Below are 22,961 nucleotides of genomic sequence, written 5' to 3'. Positions count from 1 at the left end.
GACTGAACTTTACCTCTTAGGCTTTCGTGGGGAGATGTCCACCGGTGCAGCAGGACAGGGCATATCCATGGGGAACATATCCACCCACATCTCAATCTTGCCCTGAAGCATAAACACCAGTCTCATCCCATCTGATTGTCAAAACAATTATCAGAAATTTCAAAGTACAGCACATACATTTTTTATGATACAGCTATGACCTCAACTTGGTCAGGGTAGCCATATATACCATATACCTGTCAAAGGGAAGAACAGTCGTCAAGAACATTTACTGAGAATCTGGTAGTAAGTTCCACCACCGAGAATCATCAATAGCTTCACCAAGTTGACACAGTGCATTACTACCTCATCATTCCAAAGTGTTGGAAACATGACTCTCAACAGCTAATGTGGCCATGTTGCTGATACAACCTCCTATTCAAATTGTGCAATCATCCTCAATAGCTCTTGCAGATGGCAGAAAACAAAACAAATTACAAAAACAATATGTAAACCATTATTTATTCTAACAACCAAATCAACATGTTGTCCTGGTAGGTACTTCTTTTTTTCTATGATAAGATATCCCTGCATGTCTGGCCTCAACACTGCAGCAAGGAAGGAAAAGCGTGGTTATACCAGTTTGGATTATCAATGCACCATTCACATTGGCTGACCTATACATTAAACTGCTTCAACATACAATGCAATATATCACAAACTCTTTGTGCGAAGAATGCATCTTCATCAAATGACCATCCATGATCATGTGTGCTTGTTCCTCAGCCTGAATGGTTACAGTGTGTGTACCCTCATCCCCAGTTTACTGAAGGCTGCTCTGGTCAACATCTTGTACTCAGGCTCAATAGTCAAACAAACCATCTCTGGACAAAGAATTTCTCCCTACTTTGTGGACATTGTCAACACTCAACATGTTTGGAGAAATTTAAAGCCATGCTTGAGGGTTACGATTTCAAACTTTTGGACAAATACACTTTAAAGAAGCTGGATTTGCAAAGACAGCAATGATTATTAGGATAGAGGTGGCAAAGCCAGATTTCAATATTAGCTTGCTTGGCTATCCATGAGAGCTCCCTGACCCTCTGAATGGTGAACATTCTGAACAGCGGAAGAAGGCGTGACGACACATGTCAGTACCAGCATCAGCATATCTTAAGGATTACTTCATTAGCACTTAGTCTGTAATAGGGCTTAGACCAGAGTCAATATGTGTAGTCTTCCAATTCTGGGCATTGTCCCAGGTGTGAGGACATGTGACTCCACCAACCCCTGGAATGTTCAGCCACAAAGAAGGGATTCCTCAAATTCTTCATGTTTCAATTTTCAGCTTGGATACATGCTCATGTTTAAGAAAACATAATATTTGTTTAAGATTAAAATTATTGTTGTATGATGGCGAGATGTAGGCAAGGAGCATGTTGCCTTACCTGTTCAATGCCAGGTTTCTCTGGGTTGTAGAGAGGTCGGGTCTCCACATGTTCAGGCACCAGTTTACAGCCGACTTTGGGGATCTCCTCCCAGTGGTTTAACACTGCCAGAGCAAGATGCTCATCCGTTGCCTTCTTCACACCTGCAATTCAATACATGGCTTAATTTACTAATCTACAACCATAAGCCAAGTATTAGGACAAACATACAAAAGGTTCTGTAGCTCACATTAGCAGGAGCATCAATATTCTTAATCATATTTGAATATACCACACATACACAGTGGCTTGAACAAAGATACTGTTGAACTTATAAATTGGTGGAATAATTGGAGAATCTCAAAAACATCTCCTTCAACCCATATTCAGTAATTTGTTTATGTTCAGGTGAAAGTTTGCATGTCATGAACAGAAAATATGCTACAAAATGAATATGAAGTGTAATCTACCTCCAAAACATATTATTAATAAAATTACAAAAAGTAGAGATGGCAATAAAATCAGCTATTATATAAATGATCAGAAAAAAAATCTCATTGAATGTAGCAAGTTGAACATAAACTTCCTTACAAAGGCATACTGATATACATAGAACATACAACAAACGGAGTAATGAAGCTTATGAAGTATGGTTATTCAGTCCAGTACACACATGACACGGTTTATATGGTTAGTGGTTTAATTGAATCAGCTGCCTCTGTATGCTTCATGAATCATGACTTTATCCACTTTACATACATCACTATTGCCTGAGAGAGATTTTGTTGAACATTATTGATTTTAGCATCAGAAGTGTATCTTTTTCATATCAGCTTTATTTACTGCTTAGTAACTTCACATATGATGGCTTGACAGAGTAACACTAAAGAGGGTTCTACATATCTCTTTCTTCATTCCTTTGGATTAGATTGATTAGAAACTCAACAGCCAAAGGCATTTTACAATAAGAGAAAGAAAGATGTAGAGCAATAGCAACTATTACAGATTATGGTAGAGATGTATTCATTAAGCTGAGTGAGTGCGAGCTCCCAGCGTTAAGACATGTAACACAAAGTACCAGATGGTGACACCAGCATACACAGCAGCACCCTCACATGAGTGGACAGCGAGGATACACCGACAATGGTCAACAGCAATACAGGAGATGTTAGGTAAGTTATATACAGTGGCCAGTTGACTATATTGTTACATCATCTCGTGGTGTTCTTGCTCTAGTGTAACTACACACATAAGGCAGCCCAGCTGGCAAGTGGAAGCAGGTGGCAAACAAGACATGATCTGGTTAGCACAAACAACGTCATCATCCACCGTGGACCCTGGGGTGTTGCCCCGTGTGACAACTTACCCTTAGATTGTCTGCGTTTGTTCTTGGGTCTCCTATCCTCATCTTCATCTTTAATAAATAGTCATATTTATGAAGTTTACTCTGTGCATCTTGTTCCAGTATTTTTACAGGGGTTTTTTTCAATCCTAGTATGCAAAACACTCAAAACTTTTTTTCAACTAACTACCTACCCCACTTGCCATATGTTGGGCAGATTTTTTTGATTTTTTCACTTTGATTTTTGTCTGACATATAATAGACCCACTTGAATGTTTTCATTGGGTAAAAAAATTGGTAAGCAAATATTTTTGCATAAACACTACAGACCCTCCTCTGGCAAATAAGCACATTACCTATTCCTCCCTCCTCTACCAGGAAACTTAATGCTCTCAACATGTGACAATTAATCTCTCAATTTTAAACTTAGCAAAACAACTTTAAAAACAAGAAGATAAACACAGTTGGGTCAAAGTTCAGACATGAGGGTCATATCCAAATAGAGGCTGACCCCAGTTAGGCAATCTGCCAATTTACGCTTGCAGCCTATCCAAACACATTAGTCATGGCATTTAACTGGGTCTGTCCACTTTCTCAGAGCAAGGCCTGCATCTAATTTATTCCTGTTTACGTTTCTGATAATCTGTTTACATGGCAAAATATTGTAATTTCCTTCAGTAATGACTGGCCATCAGCATTACTGCAGAGGCAAAGGGGGGCAAGTGTTTGCCCATGTCTTCTTCATGGTTTAGGACTGTAACGCAAGAAGCCAGGACAAACGCTTTACTCAGAAACAATTGCTGACATTAGGGAAATGGCACGAAACTCAACTTAGGACAAGTGCCAGGACTATGCCGTTTATTCCCCATTAATCATATTTCATCCAAGATTTCTTTTATATGGAAACGTACAAACTATTGTGTCAAAAAACAGCATTACAATCACAGGGAAGCCATAAGCCACATCTTTCTCCACTCAGCCACATACAGGTTTGGGGAATAATCAAAGATGTGATCAGACAACGAATCCAATCTTTATATCACAAGATGAAAGGCAATAATACAAGATCACATCTCATTTGTAAATTAATTAGGTGGACATTTTAATTTCTTGCTGGATGACCTATAATTAGACTTCAGAAAATCCTAAGCTTATTTTAAAGAACAAAAATGTAATTAATCTCGGACAAACTCATCTGGAAGTAGAAACATAAACATGAAAGATAATTGTCTAATTGTGATATACGAGAATTTATAAAGGGAATGGATATTTATTTATGGATTACCTAATATTCAGAAACAAACATCAACTCAGGAACATAAAAATATGTATTTATAATCCTCTGCACCACAAAAAAAGACAAAGTTTGTGTTATATTTGAAAAGGCTATGACAAGGTACAAGCTGAAGCTTAAACATCAATATTGACTTTTATTTACACAAGAAGTAAGAGATGACTAAGAGAGTGACAAAGCAAAACTGTTCAGGAAATAGTGTCAGAAAATATTTGTGCAGAACAACATTAAATAAAGAAATACTCAAAGTCATCAGAAACAAATATTGGACAAGAAATAAATATTTAATGTAGGGAATTGATTTACAAAATAATTGTATCACTACTTTGATGTTAGCATGAGGATTAATTGATTCAAACTTGAGACATTTCCAAACATAACACCATAGATTTTCACCCAACTTCAACATTTCTTTTCCAATTGAGAGAGATTGATTAATACAATAAATCAATTGGGTGTGCAATGACATTATCACTTGTTTTCTTTAATATCTTTCTGATAAAACATATTATATTTTTTTCCTGTGCTTATTCAGTCACACAAAAAGAATAACTGAACTTGCACCTTTGAGATTGTTTTTCACTCTTTCAACACCAGTCAATCAGAAGCTTTTACTGCTATGACACTGAGTTCCCAGAGAGTCTGGGGGTGATAGATGAACCTATATTTATCAGCTTATAAAATATATATACATCTTTGATACTACATGTCATACACCATCTGAAATTTTTAATCCTACTCTTTATAAATATGAAAGTAATGTTTATCATATTAGTTAAATATTGTATTTACAACTTAATTAAGTTTGTTTTTAACAAAAATGTAAGCTAACACATTCATAATGTCCAGATTAAGCACCAAGGAAGCGAAAATTATAGCAATCCACTTACCTTTACGTAATCAGAAATATGATAAGAAGAATTTTTAATACTATCTAACATTGCTACCACCATTTTTCGATAATAATAGCTCTCTCCGTACAGTAACATGAGAAACCATCAGGCAATGCCTCGCATTTTGAAGCTGTGTATGAATAACAAATGCATAGATTTGTTTGTTGTTTGGTATTGTTAGAAAGCTCTGATAATCATTAATATTACAGTAACCTTGCCAGAAGTATTTTTGTAGTTGTAACATGCAATTATATTGGATAGAAATTAATTTTTAAAGACACTTTTGTAACCGGAATATACCATAAAGAATGTGATTGGTCAAATTCAAGCATGTGAGTTAAGGTAGCCAATGTAGCAGGAAATCATGACCTGTTTCTAAATATAGAACTTCATGGACATATCGTGCAAAGTTACGACCTCTTACAAAGATCTTTCAAGCATATAATTCAGTTTTTAACATCGTGTCCAAGCCTAAAAATTGAGGCTACAAAAGGCGACATGTCATTTGACTTACATTTCACGATCACTTGTAAAGATGGAAAGAGTAACTTAGCTGTAAGTTAGACAACATTCAAAAATGAGTTTTGCTGATTTTATTTATTACAAATAATTTATTTAAAGATTTGCTTAAAATGTCTCAAATGTACCTTGTCGTAGCATGTGTCCCAGAATTGTTTTTTCAATAACATAGGGGGAAACAGTTAATAATTTAAAACTATCCATAAAATATGGTAAATTGAAATGAAATATGTATTTTCAGACATTGTGATTACTTGTAGGTTCATACATTAATATTATTTTGACGTGGCTATGGCCTGGCCAGTTTACCAGCCTGCAGTGTCTGGAGACTGCGGTATTGAAAGAGTTAATATGCTTTAAACATGAAAAACTGCTTATATATGAATTGCCATAGTTGTTGTTGATGAACATCAGGATGTTTTTGTATTCATAGTAAGTCCAACAGATGAAACAGGAACTGTAGTGTCTGACGTCAAACATTAAATAAACAGTGTCAATATACATGTGAATATCAAACATCAACATCAGAGAATGCCTCCAATTTTTTCCTGAACAGCTTTTTTTACTCTTCCATGTAACCATTATTACCAGAAATTCAAAACAAAAGTGTTTCAAAATGATTGATATTGCTACTTTCAAGCGTTCCTCCGGCCAATGCCTGTGCCTCACAACGGGAACAATACCCCACAGCTGTCTGTGACGTCCGCTAAGAGTAGAATTACTTTTCTTAATGTATAAGCATTCAACTTGTCAATAATTACCAGTATGAGATTATAATCTTTTATATATATCATTTGTTTTTTGGCTATATTGTTTTTGTTTTCTGTTTATTTAACTCTACCCATGATCTTTTCCATCTTTGAAAAGAAAATGTCTTCATTTTATTAACTTACATTACCTTATCAGCACTCGCATAATTGTATTTGTTAATTTATTTTCATATTTTGAGGGGATCTTTTCCTATAGCCATCTAACCCTGCCATTAATAAATGCTTGGTTACTTAGTTGATACATCATATCTTCTTGTATTAAGAACAGTTTTCATTGGGTGCCATAGAAAAACCTTTCATTTTAGGATTAGAATTGATAATACATGATAAAATCAATCACATTAGATCAGAAATCATCTAAACAATATGATTACATGAATTAATGAATAAATTATGCAGTTTGTCATTTATTCAAAATAAATGATATTGCCACATACAATTTGACAAACAATGAACTTGGTTTAGTGATTGATGAACACAAGCACAAAACCTCCAACCACACAAATCAGGCCGAACATCTCGGCATGATTAAATATATATTTGATTTATTGAATAATGACAGTCACTCACAATAAAGAACACTGAATTTCAATCTATGGCTCTAACCACAACATCCATGTATCAACTATCTGAGGTGACCATTCCCCAGAGAGTTACACATATGGCTTCATAAACACAAAATTAAGTTTAAAATCCATTTCTGTTCTCTTAATGTGCATAAATGAAACAATGTTTCAAATTTTAGGCCTCAGTAACTTCACCAAAATTTCAGTTTAGACAGATAATGGTTTGACATCTGAGGTTGAACTTTGGAAAAAAACTTTGGAGACAAGTAATGTGTGATATAGTATGCCATGGAGCCAAATCGTCTGCCAGTCAGCTGATTGAGTTTGCTGTCTGTGTTTGAGTTACTCTCCACGGGACATTAAACGGAGAGAGTTGTTCATGCAGGCTTGCCTTATTTGGAAACAAAACACCTCCATGGTACTTTAAGTAGAACTGACATGCAGCAGCAATATTGAAATCCAGTCTTCACTTTTTGATACTTTCCTTTCCAGATTACTTGTTATCAGTTAAATCACATTTGTCATTTATAAAATATTGTCAGAATTTTGTTATGTTACTAAATGTGTTTAGAAATAACACACCTGATAGTGGGATGGTATTTTTAACTATTTGATTTAAGCAGGACATTCTAACATTGAAAATATAAATAATACAACTGTTCATTTATATAACGTAAATTTTTACATTTCATCTGAAACATAATATTCATGAAATTAAATTCAACATCAATAGCAGTAATTAAAAAATATTTCACATAAAATACCATAACATAATATATTATACCGGAACATTTAATGATATCATGACATACATAATTTAAAAATTTAAAAATCAAGACACATATTTTAATAAAGCAATATTATATCATTTGAAGAAATAATCTGCCATGTTAAATAAAATCACACTATGAAGTATGAAGTATGATACATAATTTCATGCCATGATATGCCATCATAATATCATACCATTTTCATCTTCGATCTCGAGGGGTGCTGTGAAGATCCTGTTTGCGACCCTGACCTTGCCAGCCTGATAATGTGGACCATCCACCTTGCCATCCTTACACATCTTCAGCAGGATCTGGGTTGGTTTCTGGGGGTCCCGCCATGCATTGTAGCCATGCCTGAAACAAAGCATCGCCAGTCATCTGTCATGTCATGCACTATACACAAGTAGCTAGCATCAGTGGCTTTATAAAGATATAAAGATATAACTTTTATAAACTGCCTGTAAAACTACAAAATTGCATTAAACAAAAGTAATAATAACATATATGTAATTATCTGTTATTTGTTAGGTTTAATAATGATCAACATGTCTATTTCTGACAGTTACCAAAAACTCCTGGCTTTATCATGTTTTTCCTACTGTATGCACATACACCTTTCATAGTTAGCTCATGCATACATACATTTGTTTCATTTATTCTCAAATAACTAAATTGCTAAATGGCTAACCAAGCAATCTTTTTTGTGTATATTTTCCCATAAACTGAAAAAAGGCCACACCTACTAGCGGACTAACAGTTTCCTCGATGGCTGATAACAGGGAGGGTGGGGCTTGGTCTGCTCTATGGCACTCAACCATGTGACTATTTTCATATTGTTGTCTACATTTTCTGTGTCAATGATTAAACAAGCAGTCTGCGAAGTTATTATTGCTGACTTTTTTATTCATGAGAATTGACTTCAATTGTGTTGATGAAGGTATAAACTTAAAAAACGCTGTGCAAACTTTATGTAAAGTAGCAATTTATGTGTTCACACTAGATTTTACATTAATACCTCCATAAACACAAAAAATATTGATGTCATTTCTGGATGAGTTTGGAAGATAGACTGGTAGAAGTGTTTTATATTAGTTTCTTGGGTTGTAGATCATGACAGGAAGAGAAGCAGCTGTAGGAGGGACGTAAGTATTCCATGTCACTCAAATAATCAAAATTAGAAATACTGGCTAATTCTTAACTACCGGTAGTCATAAACATCTGATCCAAACACATATTCCAATCTTCCAGATAAAACACACATTAACAGTTTGAATCATTCAGCAAGTTAATCTTGTTGCTGACACATACCTAATCCTCGTCCACCTAGACAAGTGAGTGGAACAACTACAACAGCAGAGTAATGTAACACAACAATAGTGATGGGTGTGTTAGTGGGGAAAACAATCACCTTCACCCACATTTGACATAAACTTGACATCATACAAAGATAAAAACTTGAGAGGGCAAATTGTTTAATTTGTGTGTCCCTGTCATTTAGAATAACACAGAATGTTAATATTGAAACTGCTGCTGTTATTACCATCATGTGGACCACTGCATCCCTGGACTATTATAGAATTAAAGTGCCTGTATCTTCCCCAATTTGTCTCAACTCATGAGATTAACCCTTGTAATAAGATAAATGTTACTTTGAGGAAACAGTTTGATTGGATGAGTGGCTCTCCCATGGGAAGGAGGAAAAGTACCATTCCCCCTGTCCCCCACATGACAATTCTGAGCAATTTCCATTCAATTTCCTCCCCATTATAGCCTGTCAAAATTAATTTTCTTGATTAAAGTGAAGTGTCCAGGGCTTGTGATCTTTTGCCCTCCCAGGCACTGTAAAGATAATGTTTACAAGACAACAAACAAATTGGACAGGAATGCCTTGGGTTGGAAATGTTTTTAATCATTCTGTAGTCAGAAGAAATTTCCACGTTATTGACTTTGCTTAAGCAACATTATTCTCATTCTTCTCGTTGTAGGAGGTAGTTGTTAGTATATAATCCTGAAGCTATTCCATATTAAATTTCCCCAAAGCCTATACTTTTTCTTCCTAAATAGAAAAGTTAATACAATTCAATATTTTGATTTCACCATAATTTAGAAGAAATTCCTAACGTCCACGGTTAAATGTGTGAAATGAGAAAAAATAATGTTTCTGACGGAAATAGATTCAAAGATTTCCTAGTTTCTTATACGACATACACAAAGAGGAAATTAGTGTTCAGGTCAAAACACATCTGCTATAAAAATTTGGAATTAACATCATACAGAGCCTCATTTAATAGCTTAGGGCTTTCAGTCTGAGAAAAACTTAGAGTTGTAACCGGACCGCCTGATTGAGAATATTAATATTGATTGAAATTTCACAAATGTTTCACGCTGTCAAGGTGCAATATTTAACAGCCATCAAGTTTTACACACACATCACTGACTGTGAATGCCCCTCACATATCTTCATCCTTCTAAGAAAAGCTAGGGTAAATTAATGTGTATTAATGTGCAATATACTGATACAAATTGCTTTCTTTACAGATTTTAATTCATGTATATTTTCATTTTTTAGTTTCATTACACAAACATTTGCAATCATTCCAAATCTAATCTGGTTCAAAAAGAAGACTTTTAAATCATGAATTTAAAACATGTTGGACTGAATCTCACTGTTTGTGACTTGTCTGGGAATAGATAAAATCATCCACTAATGACACAAAAATTAAATGCTGAAAATATGCTGGAGAGACCTCTCCCATCCTTTTTCCTTGTAGGTAGCTGTCAATCAAACATGAGCAGCGAGGAGATAAAGAAGAAATTAGTATGGTGAATGACAGGGATCACACCCGGTGCATCCTGCCTGGTTATCAACCACAAATGAAGTGAAAACCAATCTACCTTGAGAGAAAGGTCTTGGGGATTGCCTGTCCAAACATCAAAATTTGACAAAGTGCCATTGCTCATTCAAAGAACATTTCTACCCAGATTCTTTAGCAAAATGTGACAAGCGGGAATTTCAGCCATGTTACAATCATTTCCGCAGTCATTATATTTGGCCATGTTCAAGTTCCATAAATACTGATTCAGAACTTGGTTGCCAATTTGTCTTCCTTTGTTTTTTCAAGTAACAAAAAAAATTGATCGCTAGGCCCTATGTGGTATGTGTAGATAAACAGTTAGGAAGTCGACTGGGAGCTTGGCCTTTCATGTTGCAGCCTCATTCAAGGGAACTGTCGCTTAATTGAGGCCGTCTCTCTAATGAGGTAAAGAAACAGTGTTTTGATCTCACACCTTATCAAATCTACTTGTCATCATTAACAAATTTCTTCACACCCAGAGGGGATGTGTTGACATGGCTGATGAAGACGTCAGGGCCACAAGATCAGATTACCTCCCCTGAATGTCCCATGATGCCTCTACACCTCATGCCTAAAACTCACTCAATTAGAAGCATTGTTACAAACCTCTAAGATGGTTAATTGAACAAATTAGCCCAGGATCTGCTTCTTACTCACAGGGAACCATGCATGTCTGGTCTTAGCCCAGTATAATGATGACAAGACACTATTTTTTCAATCTCAGCCTCTTGGCCTCTTGAATAATAATTTTGATGATTCAGATTTGATATTTTGATGAACAGTATTGCCATCTGGAGCTCCCAGGTATGGTGCACTAGGCATCAACTTTCGTTTTCAGTTTACAGTATACCATAGCACTATCTAGCCCATAGAATTATAAACAAATTAAACATGTCATGTAACTTGTATGAAAACCAAAGCTATAGACTTTCTGATAATTAGACAGTTCTTCAATATCTTGTCATGAAAGGAAACCAGTTCAAGGTCCTGGGTGCTTCAAAAGAGAGTGCTTGAAATGTATTTTCTATGAATATAACATCCCACAAACAACCACAAAAGTAAACAGTTTTCCCACTTACAGTTCATATTTGTGAGCCAGTCCAGAAGTGGCCCGATGCCGACTGTAGAACCTGTTCTCCAGATCAATCTTGCTCTCTCCTATGAGGTCATCCATTCCAACCAGGTCCCAGTCAAACACTTGCACCGACAACAGGGACTCCATGGGGAACGTGGCCTCAATCTCAACACACCTGCACATAAATAATGTTACATTTACTGTCGGGTTAATCTCAACACACCTGCACATAAATAATGTGACATTAACTGTCGGGTTAATCTCAACACACCTGCACATAAATAATGTTACATTTACTGTAGGGTCAGTCTCAACACACCTGCACATAAATAATGTTACATTTACTGGAGGGTCAATCTCAACACACCTGCACATAAATAATGTTACATTTACTGTAGGGTCAGTCTCAACACACCTGCACATAAATAATGTTACATTTACTGTCGGGTTAATCTCAACACACCTGCACATAAATAATGTTACATTTACTGTAGGGTCAGTCTCAACACATCTGCACATAAATAATGTTACATTTACTGTAGGGTCAGTCTCAACACACCTGCACATAAATAATGTTACATTTACTGTAGGGTCAGAATCAACACACCTGCACATAAATAATGTTACATTTACTGTAGGGTCAGTCTCAACACACCTGCACATAAATAATGTTACATTTACTGTAGGGTCAATCTCAACACACCTGCACATAAATAATGTTACATTTACTGTCAGGTTAATCTCAACACACCTGCACATAAATAATGTTACATTTACTGTAGGGTCAGTCTCAACACACCTGCACATAAATAATGTTACATTTACTGGAGGGTCAGTCTCAACACACCTGCACATAAATAATGTTACATTTACTGTCAGGTTAATCTCAACACACCTGCACATAAATAATGTTACATTTACTGGAGGGTCAGTCTCAACACACCTGCACATAAATAATGTTACATTTACTGTAGGGTCAGTCTCAACACACCTGCACATAAATAATGTTACATTTACTGTAGGGACAATCTCAACACACCTGCACATAAGTAATGTTACATTTACTGGAGGGTTAATCTCAACACACCTGCACATAAATAATGTTACATTTACTGTAGGGTCAGTCTCAACACACCTGCACATAAATAATGTTACATTTACTGTAGGGACAATCCCAACACACCTGCACATAAATAATGTTACATTTACTGTATAATCAATCTCAACACACCTGCACATGATTTATTTATACAGAATTTAGAAACAGAAAATCATTTTGATTAAGCAATATTTCTTGAATACATATAACTGATCCTTAAGAGAACACATGACACAGCTGTAAGAAAACATATTCATTTATTAGGATTTTCTATGCTGCAGTTGCCATAGTAAGAAAGTAGTGTCCTTTGGATCTCTTCAGTCTGTCAACAGAATTTGATGGGATATTAACATGCTTGTGATGAAAATTTAAAGTTCCAAATATAATGAATTCCCACGGAAAACAACGGCTACCATAAATTATCTTGTATTCAGAGCACTTAATCAAATCCACATAATCAGGCCCCACCCTCCTAAAAACCTGGAATGTGTCATGTTTTTTATTCAACAAGTGGAATTTTCTTTTCAGAAAAAGGTTCTGTATATTTTCTCGGCACTGAGAAGGTTACAACATCTTGCGTATGAAACAGTAGAGTGAGAAAATGTAAATACAGTCAGATGTTCAACTTAAACAAGGGTAAAGTAACAAAATCTTTGATTAACTATAAGGTTATCAATTTTCAATCACAAATACCAATTTCTTCACATAGCTGTTTATTACAAAACTAACACTTAGATTGCTTGGCAAAGATAATAAAATGCACATTTCTAAGGAAAGTTGTTCACGTCATGACATTAAACATAATATAATGATGCCTTTTGTGCTGAATATCAACTTTTGTTTTCCCCTTTCTGTTTTTACTGCAGAAGATGGAGACATGTTGATAGCAGTGGAGAGACTGACTCCCACAATCCAGTCTGAAATATGGAACAAGGGAGATTTCAACTCTGCATCTGACCTCTTAATTTGGCACTTGAAACTGTTCTATGTACTGGAAGCCTTGTGGACAGAGAATAGCTTTTGCGCTTCAGTTTATTTTATGGCTTTACTAGTTTGCTACCAACAGGTCACTACGGCAAAACAAAATAGCCCATGCGTACAGATAAGTTTCAGGGAAGGGGTATTGGCTTTCTTGAAAAAGGCTACATCATAGCTAGCCGTATTTTGCCGTGGCATGGTTCATCTACCCTCCACCAAACAGCATTGTTTCTCATGACAAAGGGTGTCCTCGAATTGGGGGGTCTATTTGGTCCCATACTAACAAAGCAAGCCTTATGACATGTACACAAATGCCATCGGGGATGTTTTTGATTTTGTGTTCCTACAAACATTTTGATAAAAACACAAAGGGATTTACAGCAGACATTTTTATAGATTTTTAATGACACAAAGGTGATCATTGGTGTGTGGAATTATTGAAGTGGAGGCTATACGGGAATTCAATATGTCAGCATAAAGCTGGGCAGTGATACTCACAACATTAATGCTATCACTTACTCCTCCAGGTATAGGGCAATGGGACTGAGGAACCACAGAATAAGGAAAGGCTTCATACTAATCAGCTTACACTTAATATTGTAAAGATAAATGCTGATACAAAGAGACACATAATAGGAAAGAAAACATGTTGTTACAAATTTCTTGCTTGTTATAGTAAAATAAATAAAGAACATTTTTAGATAGACATCAACAGATGTACTGGTCAGATAAAAAAATAACCTTTCAAAGTTGATTATTCATAACTTTTTAAAAATGTAAATAAATGTCATGTCAGCTATATTTCCATGTATAGTTCAACCATGAACATTAAATAAACAAACCAAAGAAACTCTAGAAAGGTTAGTGTGTAGGGAAACATTATCTATGCATGATCTGTATCACAGACACCTGCACTGTGTGTGTTCTGAATCACAGACACCTGCACTGTGTGTGTTCTGTATCACAGACACCTGCACTGTGAGTGTTCTGTATCACAGACACCTGCACTGTGTGTGTTCTGTATCACAGACACCTGCACTGTGTGTGTTCTGTATCACAGACACCTGCACTGTGAGTGTTCTGTATCACAGACACCTGCACTGTGTGTGTTCTGTATCACAGACTCCTGCACTGTGTGTGTTCTGTATCACAGACTCCTGCACTGTGTGTGTTCTGTATCACAGACACCTGCACTGTGTGTGTTCTGTATCACAGACTCCTGCACTGTGTGTGTTCTGTATCACAGACTCCTGCACTGTGTGTGTTCTGTATCACAGACACCTGCACTGTGTGTGTGTTTTGTATCACAGACTCCTGCATTGTGTGTGTTCTGTATCACAGACACCTGCACTGTGTGTGTTCTGTATCACAGACACCTGCACTGTGTGATCTGTACCAGACACCTGCACTGTGTGTCTTCTGTATCAAAGACACCTGCACTGTGTGATCTGTATCACAGACACCTGAACTGTGTGATCTGTACTAGACACCTGCACTGTGTGTGTTCTGTATTAACAGATGTACTGGTCAGATAAAAAAATAACCTTTCGAAGTTGATTATTTATAACTTTTTAAAAATGTAAATAAATGTCATGTCAGCTATATTTCCATGTATAGTTCAACCATGAACATTAAATAAACAAACCAAAGAAACTCTAGAAAGGTTAGTGTGTAGGGAAACATTATCTATGCATGATCTGTATCACAGACACCTGCACTGTGTGTGTTCTGTATCACAGACACCTGCACTGTGTGTGTTCTGTATCAAAGACACCTGCACTGTGGGTGTTCTGTATCACAGACACCTGCACTGTGTGTGTTCTGTATCACAGACACCTGCATTGTGTGTTCTGTATCACAGACACCTGCACTGTGTGTTCTGTACCAGACACCTGCACTGTGTGATCTGTACTAAACACCTGCACTGTGTGTGTTCTGTATTACAGACACCTGCACTGTGTGTGTTCTGTATCACAGACTACTGCACTATGTGTTCTGTATCACAGACACCTGCACTGTGTGATCTGTACTAGACACCTGCACTGTGTGATCTGTACTAGACACCTGCACTGTGTGTCTTCTGTATCACAGACACCTGCACTGTGTGATCTGTACCAGACACCTGCACTGTGTGTCTTCTGTATCACAGACACCTGCACTGTGTGATCTGTACTAGACACCTGCACTGTGTGTCTTCTGTATCACAGACTCCTGCACTATGTGTTCTGTATCACAGACACCTGCACTGTGTGATCTGTACCAGACACATGCTCTGTGTGTGTTCTGTATCACAGACACCTGCACTATGTGATCTGTACCAGACACATGCTCTGTGGGTGTTTTGTATCACAGACACCTGCACTATGTGTGTTCTGTATCACAGACACCTGCACTGTGTGTGTTCTGTATCACAGACACCTGCACTCTGTGTGTTCTGTATCACAGACACCTGCACTGTGTGTGATTTGTATCACAGACACCTGCACTGTGTGTGTTTTGTATCACAGACACCTGCACTGTGTGTGTGTTTTGTATCACAGACTCCTGCATTGTGTGTGTTCTGTATCACAGACACCTGCACTGTGTGTGTTCTGTATCACAGACACCTGCACTGTGTGATCTGTACCAGACACCTGCACTGTGTGTCTTCTGTATCAAAGACACCTGCACTGTGTGATCTGTATCACAGACACCTGAACTGTGTGATCTGTACTAGACACCTGCACTGTGTGTGTTCTGTATTAACAGATGTACTGGTCAGATAAAAAAATAACCTTTCGAAGTTGATTATTTATAACTTTTTAAAAATGTAAATAAATGTCATGTCAGCTATATTTCCATGTATAGTTCAACCATGAACATTAAATAAACAAACCAAAGAAACTCTAGAAAGGTTAGTGTGTAGGGAAACATTATCTATGCATGATCTGTATCACAGACACCTGCACTGTGTGTGTTCTGTATCACAGACACCTGCACTGTGTGTGTTCTGTATCAAAGACACCTGCACTGTGGGTGTTCTGTATCACAGACACCTGCACTGTGTGTGTTCTGTATCACAGACACCTGCATTGTGTGTTCTGTATCACAGACACCTGCACTGTGTGTTCTGTACCAGACACCTGCACTGTGTGATCTGTACTAAACACCTGCACTGTGTGTGTTCTGTATTACAGACACCTGCACTGTGTGTGTTCTGTATCACAGACTACTGCACTATGTGTTCTGTATCACAGACACCTGCACTGTGTGATCTGTACTAGACACCTGCACTGTGTGATCTGTACTAGACACCTGCACTGTGTGTCTTCTGTATCACAGACACCTGCACTGTGTGATCTGTACCAGACACCTGCACTGTGTGTCTTCTGTATCACAGACACCTGCACTGTGTGATCTGTACTAGACACCTGCACTGTGTGTCTTCTGTATCACAGACTCCTGCACTATGTGTTCTGTATCACAGACACCTGCACTGTGTGATCTGTACCAGACACATGCTCTGTGTGTGTTCTGTATCACAGACACCTGCACTATGTGATCTGTACCAGACACATGCTCTGTGGGTGTTTTGTATCACAGACACCTGCACTATGTGTGTTCTGTATCACAGACACCTGCACTGTGTGTGTTCTGTATCACAGACACCTGCACTCTGTGTGTTCTGTATCACAGACACCTGCACTGTGTGTGATTTGTATCACAGACACCTGCACTGTGTGTGTTTTGTATCACAGACACCTGCACTGTGTGTGTTCTGTATCACAGACTCTTGCTCTGTGTGTGTTCTGTATCACAGACACATGCTCTGTGTGTTCTGTATCACAGACACCTGCACTGTGATCTGTACTAGACACCTGCACTGTGTGATCTGTACTAGACACATGTACTGTGTGATCTGTATCACAGACACCTGCACTGTGTGATCTGTATCACAGACACCTGCACTGTGTGATCTGTATCACAGACACCTGCACTGTGTGTGTTCTGTATCACAGACACCTACACTTTGATCTGTACTAGACACCTGCACTTTGTGATCTGTACTAGACACATGCAATGTGTGATCTGTACCAGACACATGCTCTGTGTGTGTTCTGTATAACAGACACCTGCACTGTGTGTTCTGTATCACAGACACCTGTACTGTGTTATCTGTTTCACAGACACATGCTCTGTGTGTTCTGTATCACAGACACCTGCACTGTGTGTTCTGTATCACAGACACCTGTACTGTGTTATCTGTTTCACAGACACATGCTCTGTGTGTTCTGTATCACAGACACATGCTCTGTGTGTTCTGTATCACAGACACCTGCACTGTGTGTTCTGTATCACAGACACATGCTCTGTGGGTGTTTTGTATCACAGACTCCTGCACTGTGTGTGTTCTGTATCAGAGACTCCTGCACTGTGTGTGTTCTGTATCACAGACACCTGCACTGTGTGTTCTGTATCACAGACACATGCACTGTGTGTTCTGTATCACAGACACCTGCACTGTGTGATCTGTACTAAACACCTACACTGTGATCTGTACCAGACACCTGCACACTGTGTGTTCTGTATCACAGACACCTGCACTGTGTGTTCTGTATCACAGACACCTGCACTGTGTGTTCTGTATCACAGACACCTGCATTGTGTGTGATCTGTATCACAAACACCTGCACATCTGCACTGTGTGTGTCCTGTATCACAGAGACCCGCACACCAGCACTGTGTGTGTTCCGTATCCCAAATAATAAATGTCATGTAAAAGACTTCTGGACCAACCATTGATGGAAACTAGTTCATTGTTGCCAGCAACTGAAACAATCACAGACTAGGTTACCACAGAGTAACCACACAGGAGTAAAGGACATAGCAGACTTTTCCAATGTGATCACAATCTTGTGACAATAGCAGACTATTCCAATGTGATCACCATCTTGAGACAATAGCAGACTATTCTAATATGATCACCATCTTGAGACAATAGCAGACTTTTCTAATATGATCACCATCTTGAGACAATAGCAGACTATTCCAATGTGATCACCATCTTGAGACAATAGCAGACTATTCTAATATGATTACCATCTGAGACAATAGTAGACTATTCCAATATGATCTCCATCTTGAGACAATAGCAGACTATTCTAATATGATCACCATCTTGAGACAATAGCAGACTTTTCTAATATGATCACCATCTTGAGACAATAGCAGACTATTCCAATGTGATCACCATCTTGAGACAATAGCAGACTATTCTAATATGATTACCATCTGAGACAATAGTAGACTATTCCAATATGATCTCCATCTTGAGACAATAGCAGACTATTCTAATATGATCACCATCTTGAGACAATAGAAGACTATTCAAATGTGATCGCCATCTTGAAACAATAGCAGACTATTCCAATGTGATCCCCATCTAAGGGAATCACTACTCAAGAACGATGATTGTATTTTTGAAGGACATCAAATTTACATTTAGATAACTTCACTATTCCATGAGTGAAATAAAAACAGTAAGAATTAAATATGAAAATATATATCCCAATTTCACTGTGAAAAATGACTGTGCAATATACAAATCAGTTTCTTCAGGTTTTTTCCAGATTAAAAAAAATGAGCAGAAAAAAACAATGAATTTGATATAGACTATGGTGAAGTGGTAATGTGACATGGATTCTAAAACCATGTTAATGCCAGGCACTGTTCATGAGGAAGTCCTTTTCATAACAATAATCAATTTCAGAGTTTTGAATTTAGAGGTCTATTTCTCCTTGGTTTAAGCCCTCTAACCATAATCTGGAACCAAAATTGATGAATTGAGAGGTTTCAAATCAACACGGATATACATCCAAATTGAAAACATCCATTTCCCTAGTCTCCATGATAAGGTTAACCACAAACTGTTTGGTGTTGGAAAAGCTAGTGAGGTCTGTGCAGTCTAATGTTCTGAGTGAGCTGATTAAAATGAGGTAATCTCTGATAATCACCTCAAGTTGCTGTGCATACTCAGATTTTCATCCACAGAGCTATTTTGCATGAAAACATTGACAGGACAACTCTATGGAACAAGAAGTGAGTCTTGATGTCATAACCCTTATAAGGTGACAACACTGTCATACCATAGGTGTAAAGGCGAAGAAAGGGCCTCCAAATTTCAAACTCTCTTTTCCAATTGTTTTCCCCATACACTCGTAAAGTTGTATTTTCTTATCAGAATGTGTTTTGAAAGAAACCTGATGTTCAAAGTATATGTTTCTGTTGACCTCTTGCATGTACAGCAGATACCATTATGAATATTAAAAAATAATAAATACTAACCTTCAATTTTATCATCATCAAATCAAATCTTTAATAGCTTTTGATAATCTTAGATATGAAAAAGCATAGCTGATTCATTTAAGATATCTTGCACAAATGGCCAATTTTCCAAATAAAGAATTCTGAGAAATAATTTATGATTAAAAGTTAGTGTGAGATGGTGTACTTTGTTTCAATAATCTTTTGACAATCACTAAGAAATTCTTTTTCTTTGCAAAATTAAGAAATGTTATTTCAAAGTTTCAGAGAAAATCCTATTCTTTCACCGATGAAAGAATTTCCGATTAATCTTATAAAGTGACCAACTATACCAGTACTGAGTGTTACATGATTGCTCCAACGGCAGTCCTATCTATCAAGACATCCACTGTATGAAGGCATACTTAAGGAGTGTTTTGAAGCTACATAAGTGAAGACAGTTAATGTTCTATGAACTGCCAACCAAAGTTCACACAAAGTACTGCGACAAAACAAGTTTCTTGCATAAGCTCATTAGCTTTGTTTTCCACAAATTAAGTCTTCACGTATCCTTTAAGTCAGTGTGGCCTACAGATAAGAACAATGGAATTTGCCAAGCACAGCACACTCCCCAAGAAACAAACTCAGAACAATTTGTCAAAGCTGAGCAGCTCAGCATTAAACCAATCGTGCACGTTTTTTAAGCTGTTTTGTTGGCAATCTCTCATCAACATAATAACTCCGACTTTCAGGACATATTTTCCTCTTGCTGAAATAATTATTTTTAATACGCCAGCTGTTGTAGCCAGCTTATTCTGCTGGTCAGGCCTTATGGTTCATACACTTATAAATGTTTCACCCGGAGTATCTAGTTTCCCTTGCTAACCCAGTTTAATTAGTGAGGAGTCATTTTGACAGCTTTCCCTAACAAGATAAATATAGTGCCCTACAAACATAGCTTTCTATGAAAAATAAATAAATTGTCATCAAAAATAGGTTTGCAGTAAAATAAATGTATGAAAAGCGCCATGCATGCCTGAGAAATGATTGCATTGATGAATGCTACAATGAAGACAGATACACAGAGTATACAACATATGTGCAGCTGCATCCACAACACGATCATATAGTCCAGCTTGTGCTACCTAGTGCATGTAATCAAACAGTGTCGGAACATTTGCAGGATGTAAAATAAACTACACAGGCAAGTTTTATATTTTCTTAAATGAAGATATTCTGGATGACAGAAAAACACTGTTTTGCTTTGTTAACAATACAAATTCAAAATACATGATAGCTTATCATCCTGTTGTCAACTTTCAAAATATTTTCAAATTATGTTCATTAAGTGTTATAATAGGTATGTCTCTATAACATGCATCATTACTTACATACTTACAGGCTATATATACACAAGTGTCAATTTAATATCAAGTTTATGTCCCCTCTGAAATATATTTTTGGTTAGCAAAAATTATCTATCTTAATGATGGGAAATTCTAACTTGACTTCAAGCTGCAGACACAAGAGGTGTTCAACAAACAAGTTTTGATTTAACATTGCTGTTCTTTCTGCCATCTAAATTATGCCGTGCAGTGGTTTGTCTCCCAGTCTGTATGTGTGTACAATAGAGACAGTATGAGTTGACAGCACACAGTAGCACATGGAACATGGATTCTAAAATGTATGAAAGACGATATGTATACAACATTTTAAATTCAGTTAGATATGTTTATTCAGATAATGTTGGTATCATTGCTTCATTTAACTTTTAGAATTTCCAATGGTTGGTCCCGCTGTTTGGCCTGAACACAGTTCACAGCTTCACAACAATTTGTTCTATTTAAATGTTGACCATGAGTTTGATGAGAACAAAACATATTCATGTGGCGTAACCTTTGAAGGTAATAGGAGAGATAAAACAAAATGTCAAAAATGTTGGAATTATTAACTCTATGAAATCATCAAATCAAGGTACATGTATCATTTAATTCAAAGATTTTTACTCTCTTTAAAGATAAACCTTTTTCGTGAAGCTGGATACAATAGATCTCAATAGTAATCACAATTAGCATCACTTGATTTGAAAAGATCATCACAGTTCCAAATACAGATGATTTTGTTTTTAATATGAATGTCATAAATTTCTTCATGGAAGTCATAAATTTTTGAAAACCCTAATCAAATCTGCATCTCTGACAGGCTGGGCCATTTCATTCATATTCTTTATTGCATTCTGTAATATATCTATTCATTGCAATGATTAATGTAAGCATATACAAAAAACGATTTCATTAAATCACACTTAGTTACAGTAAACTAACTTGCATTAACATGATGAAAGTAATAATTAGATTTAAAGAAATAAATCATGAGTATTAATCCATATTCATTCTTCACATTATGAACAATAAATCATGGGATTTGGTTATAATATCAATAAATCAAAATTATGAACATTTCAAGGAACAGAAACAAATATCTATTATATATGTTTCTTTAAATAAATTATTTTTGGGAAAAGAAATGTTACTATTATCAGTTGGAGAGATTACAAAAACTTTTACAATGGAACTTTCAAATAGAAACAAGAAAATAATGACGACGCATGTTATCCCTCATTAATTGACCATCAAATCCACATAACATTTGATTACATCGTATTTACATGAACCATATCACATAAACATGCAATAAGAAACCAGTAAATCTAACTTGACATGTGTATTTTTCATCCGAGTAATAAATCTCGGTTTTGACTTCTGTTTCTTCCCCTAGCTTATCATGATTAAATAAAACAAAATGTCATGTCATTGTACACCATGCTTTCTGTCCTAACAAAACCTAATGAAAGAAACTTTCTCAGGTGTCTTCAGGGTGGTTTTATTTACAGGTGATGAACAATAGATGTGTAGAAAATAACTAAATGTATTCAGGAAAAGAATGAAATAGTTTTGTTTCTTCATCATTTAAGCAATTTTTTGTTATCTGATGCTTACTAAAACAAGACATGGATGAACACAACACTAGTCATGGATCGATGTTGTACTTGCAGTCAGAGATTGACTGGAACAGAGTATACAGGCATCAAGAGCTCAGGTGTGTACAGGGA

General features: G+C 36.6%; 1 protein-coding gene and 1 long non-coding RNA gene across 7 annotated transcripts in view; one reads left to right on the top strand and one right to left on the bottom strand.

The window, feature by feature from the left end:
• LOC124146190 (otoferlin-like) overlaps nucleotides 1-22,961 on the bottom strand; it is a 243,900-nt gene that overhangs the window by 50,335 nt on the left and 170,604 nt on the right. For 5 of the 6 annotated variants that reach the window (XM_048399771.1, XM_046516364.2, XM_046516363.2 and 2 more), the window contains 5 exons: nucleotides 11,495-11,665; nucleotides 7,757-7,914; nucleotides 2,773-2,820; nucleotides 1,428-1,570; nucleotides 14-102 (listed from right to left, as the gene is read on the bottom strand). In XM_048399771.1, the coding sequence (XP_048255728.1) occupies nucleotides 14-102; nucleotides 1,428-1,570; nucleotides 2,773-2,820; nucleotides 7,757-7,914; nucleotides 11,495-11,665 (609 nt within the window). The remainder of the gene's footprint in view (nucleotides 1-13; nucleotides 103-1,427; nucleotides 1,571-2,772; nucleotides 2,821-7,756; nucleotides 7,915-11,494; nucleotides 11,666-22,961) is intronic. The other variant, XM_046516367.2, reaches the window with a different exon arrangement.
• On the top strand, nucleotides 2,199-10,599 carry LOC124146194. Its single transcript, XR_006862646.2, has 3 exons — nucleotides 2,199-2,578; nucleotides 8,668-8,702; nucleotides 10,332-10,599. It is a non-coding gene; the product is annotated as an uncharacterized LOC124146194 (long non-coding RNA).

Source organism: Haliotis rufescens, unplaced genomic scaffold (genome assembly GCF_023055435.1).
Source record: "Haliotis rufescens isolate VD_foot unplaced genomic scaffold, xgHalRufe1.0.p SCAF_2, whole genome shotgun sequence".
Classification (NCBI taxonomy): domain Eukaryota; kingdom Metazoa; phylum Mollusca; class Gastropoda; order Lepetellida; family Haliotidae; genus Haliotis; species Haliotis rufescens.
Note: the sequence above shows the minus strand (reverse complement) of the source record. Positions and strands in the feature narration are given on the sequence as shown.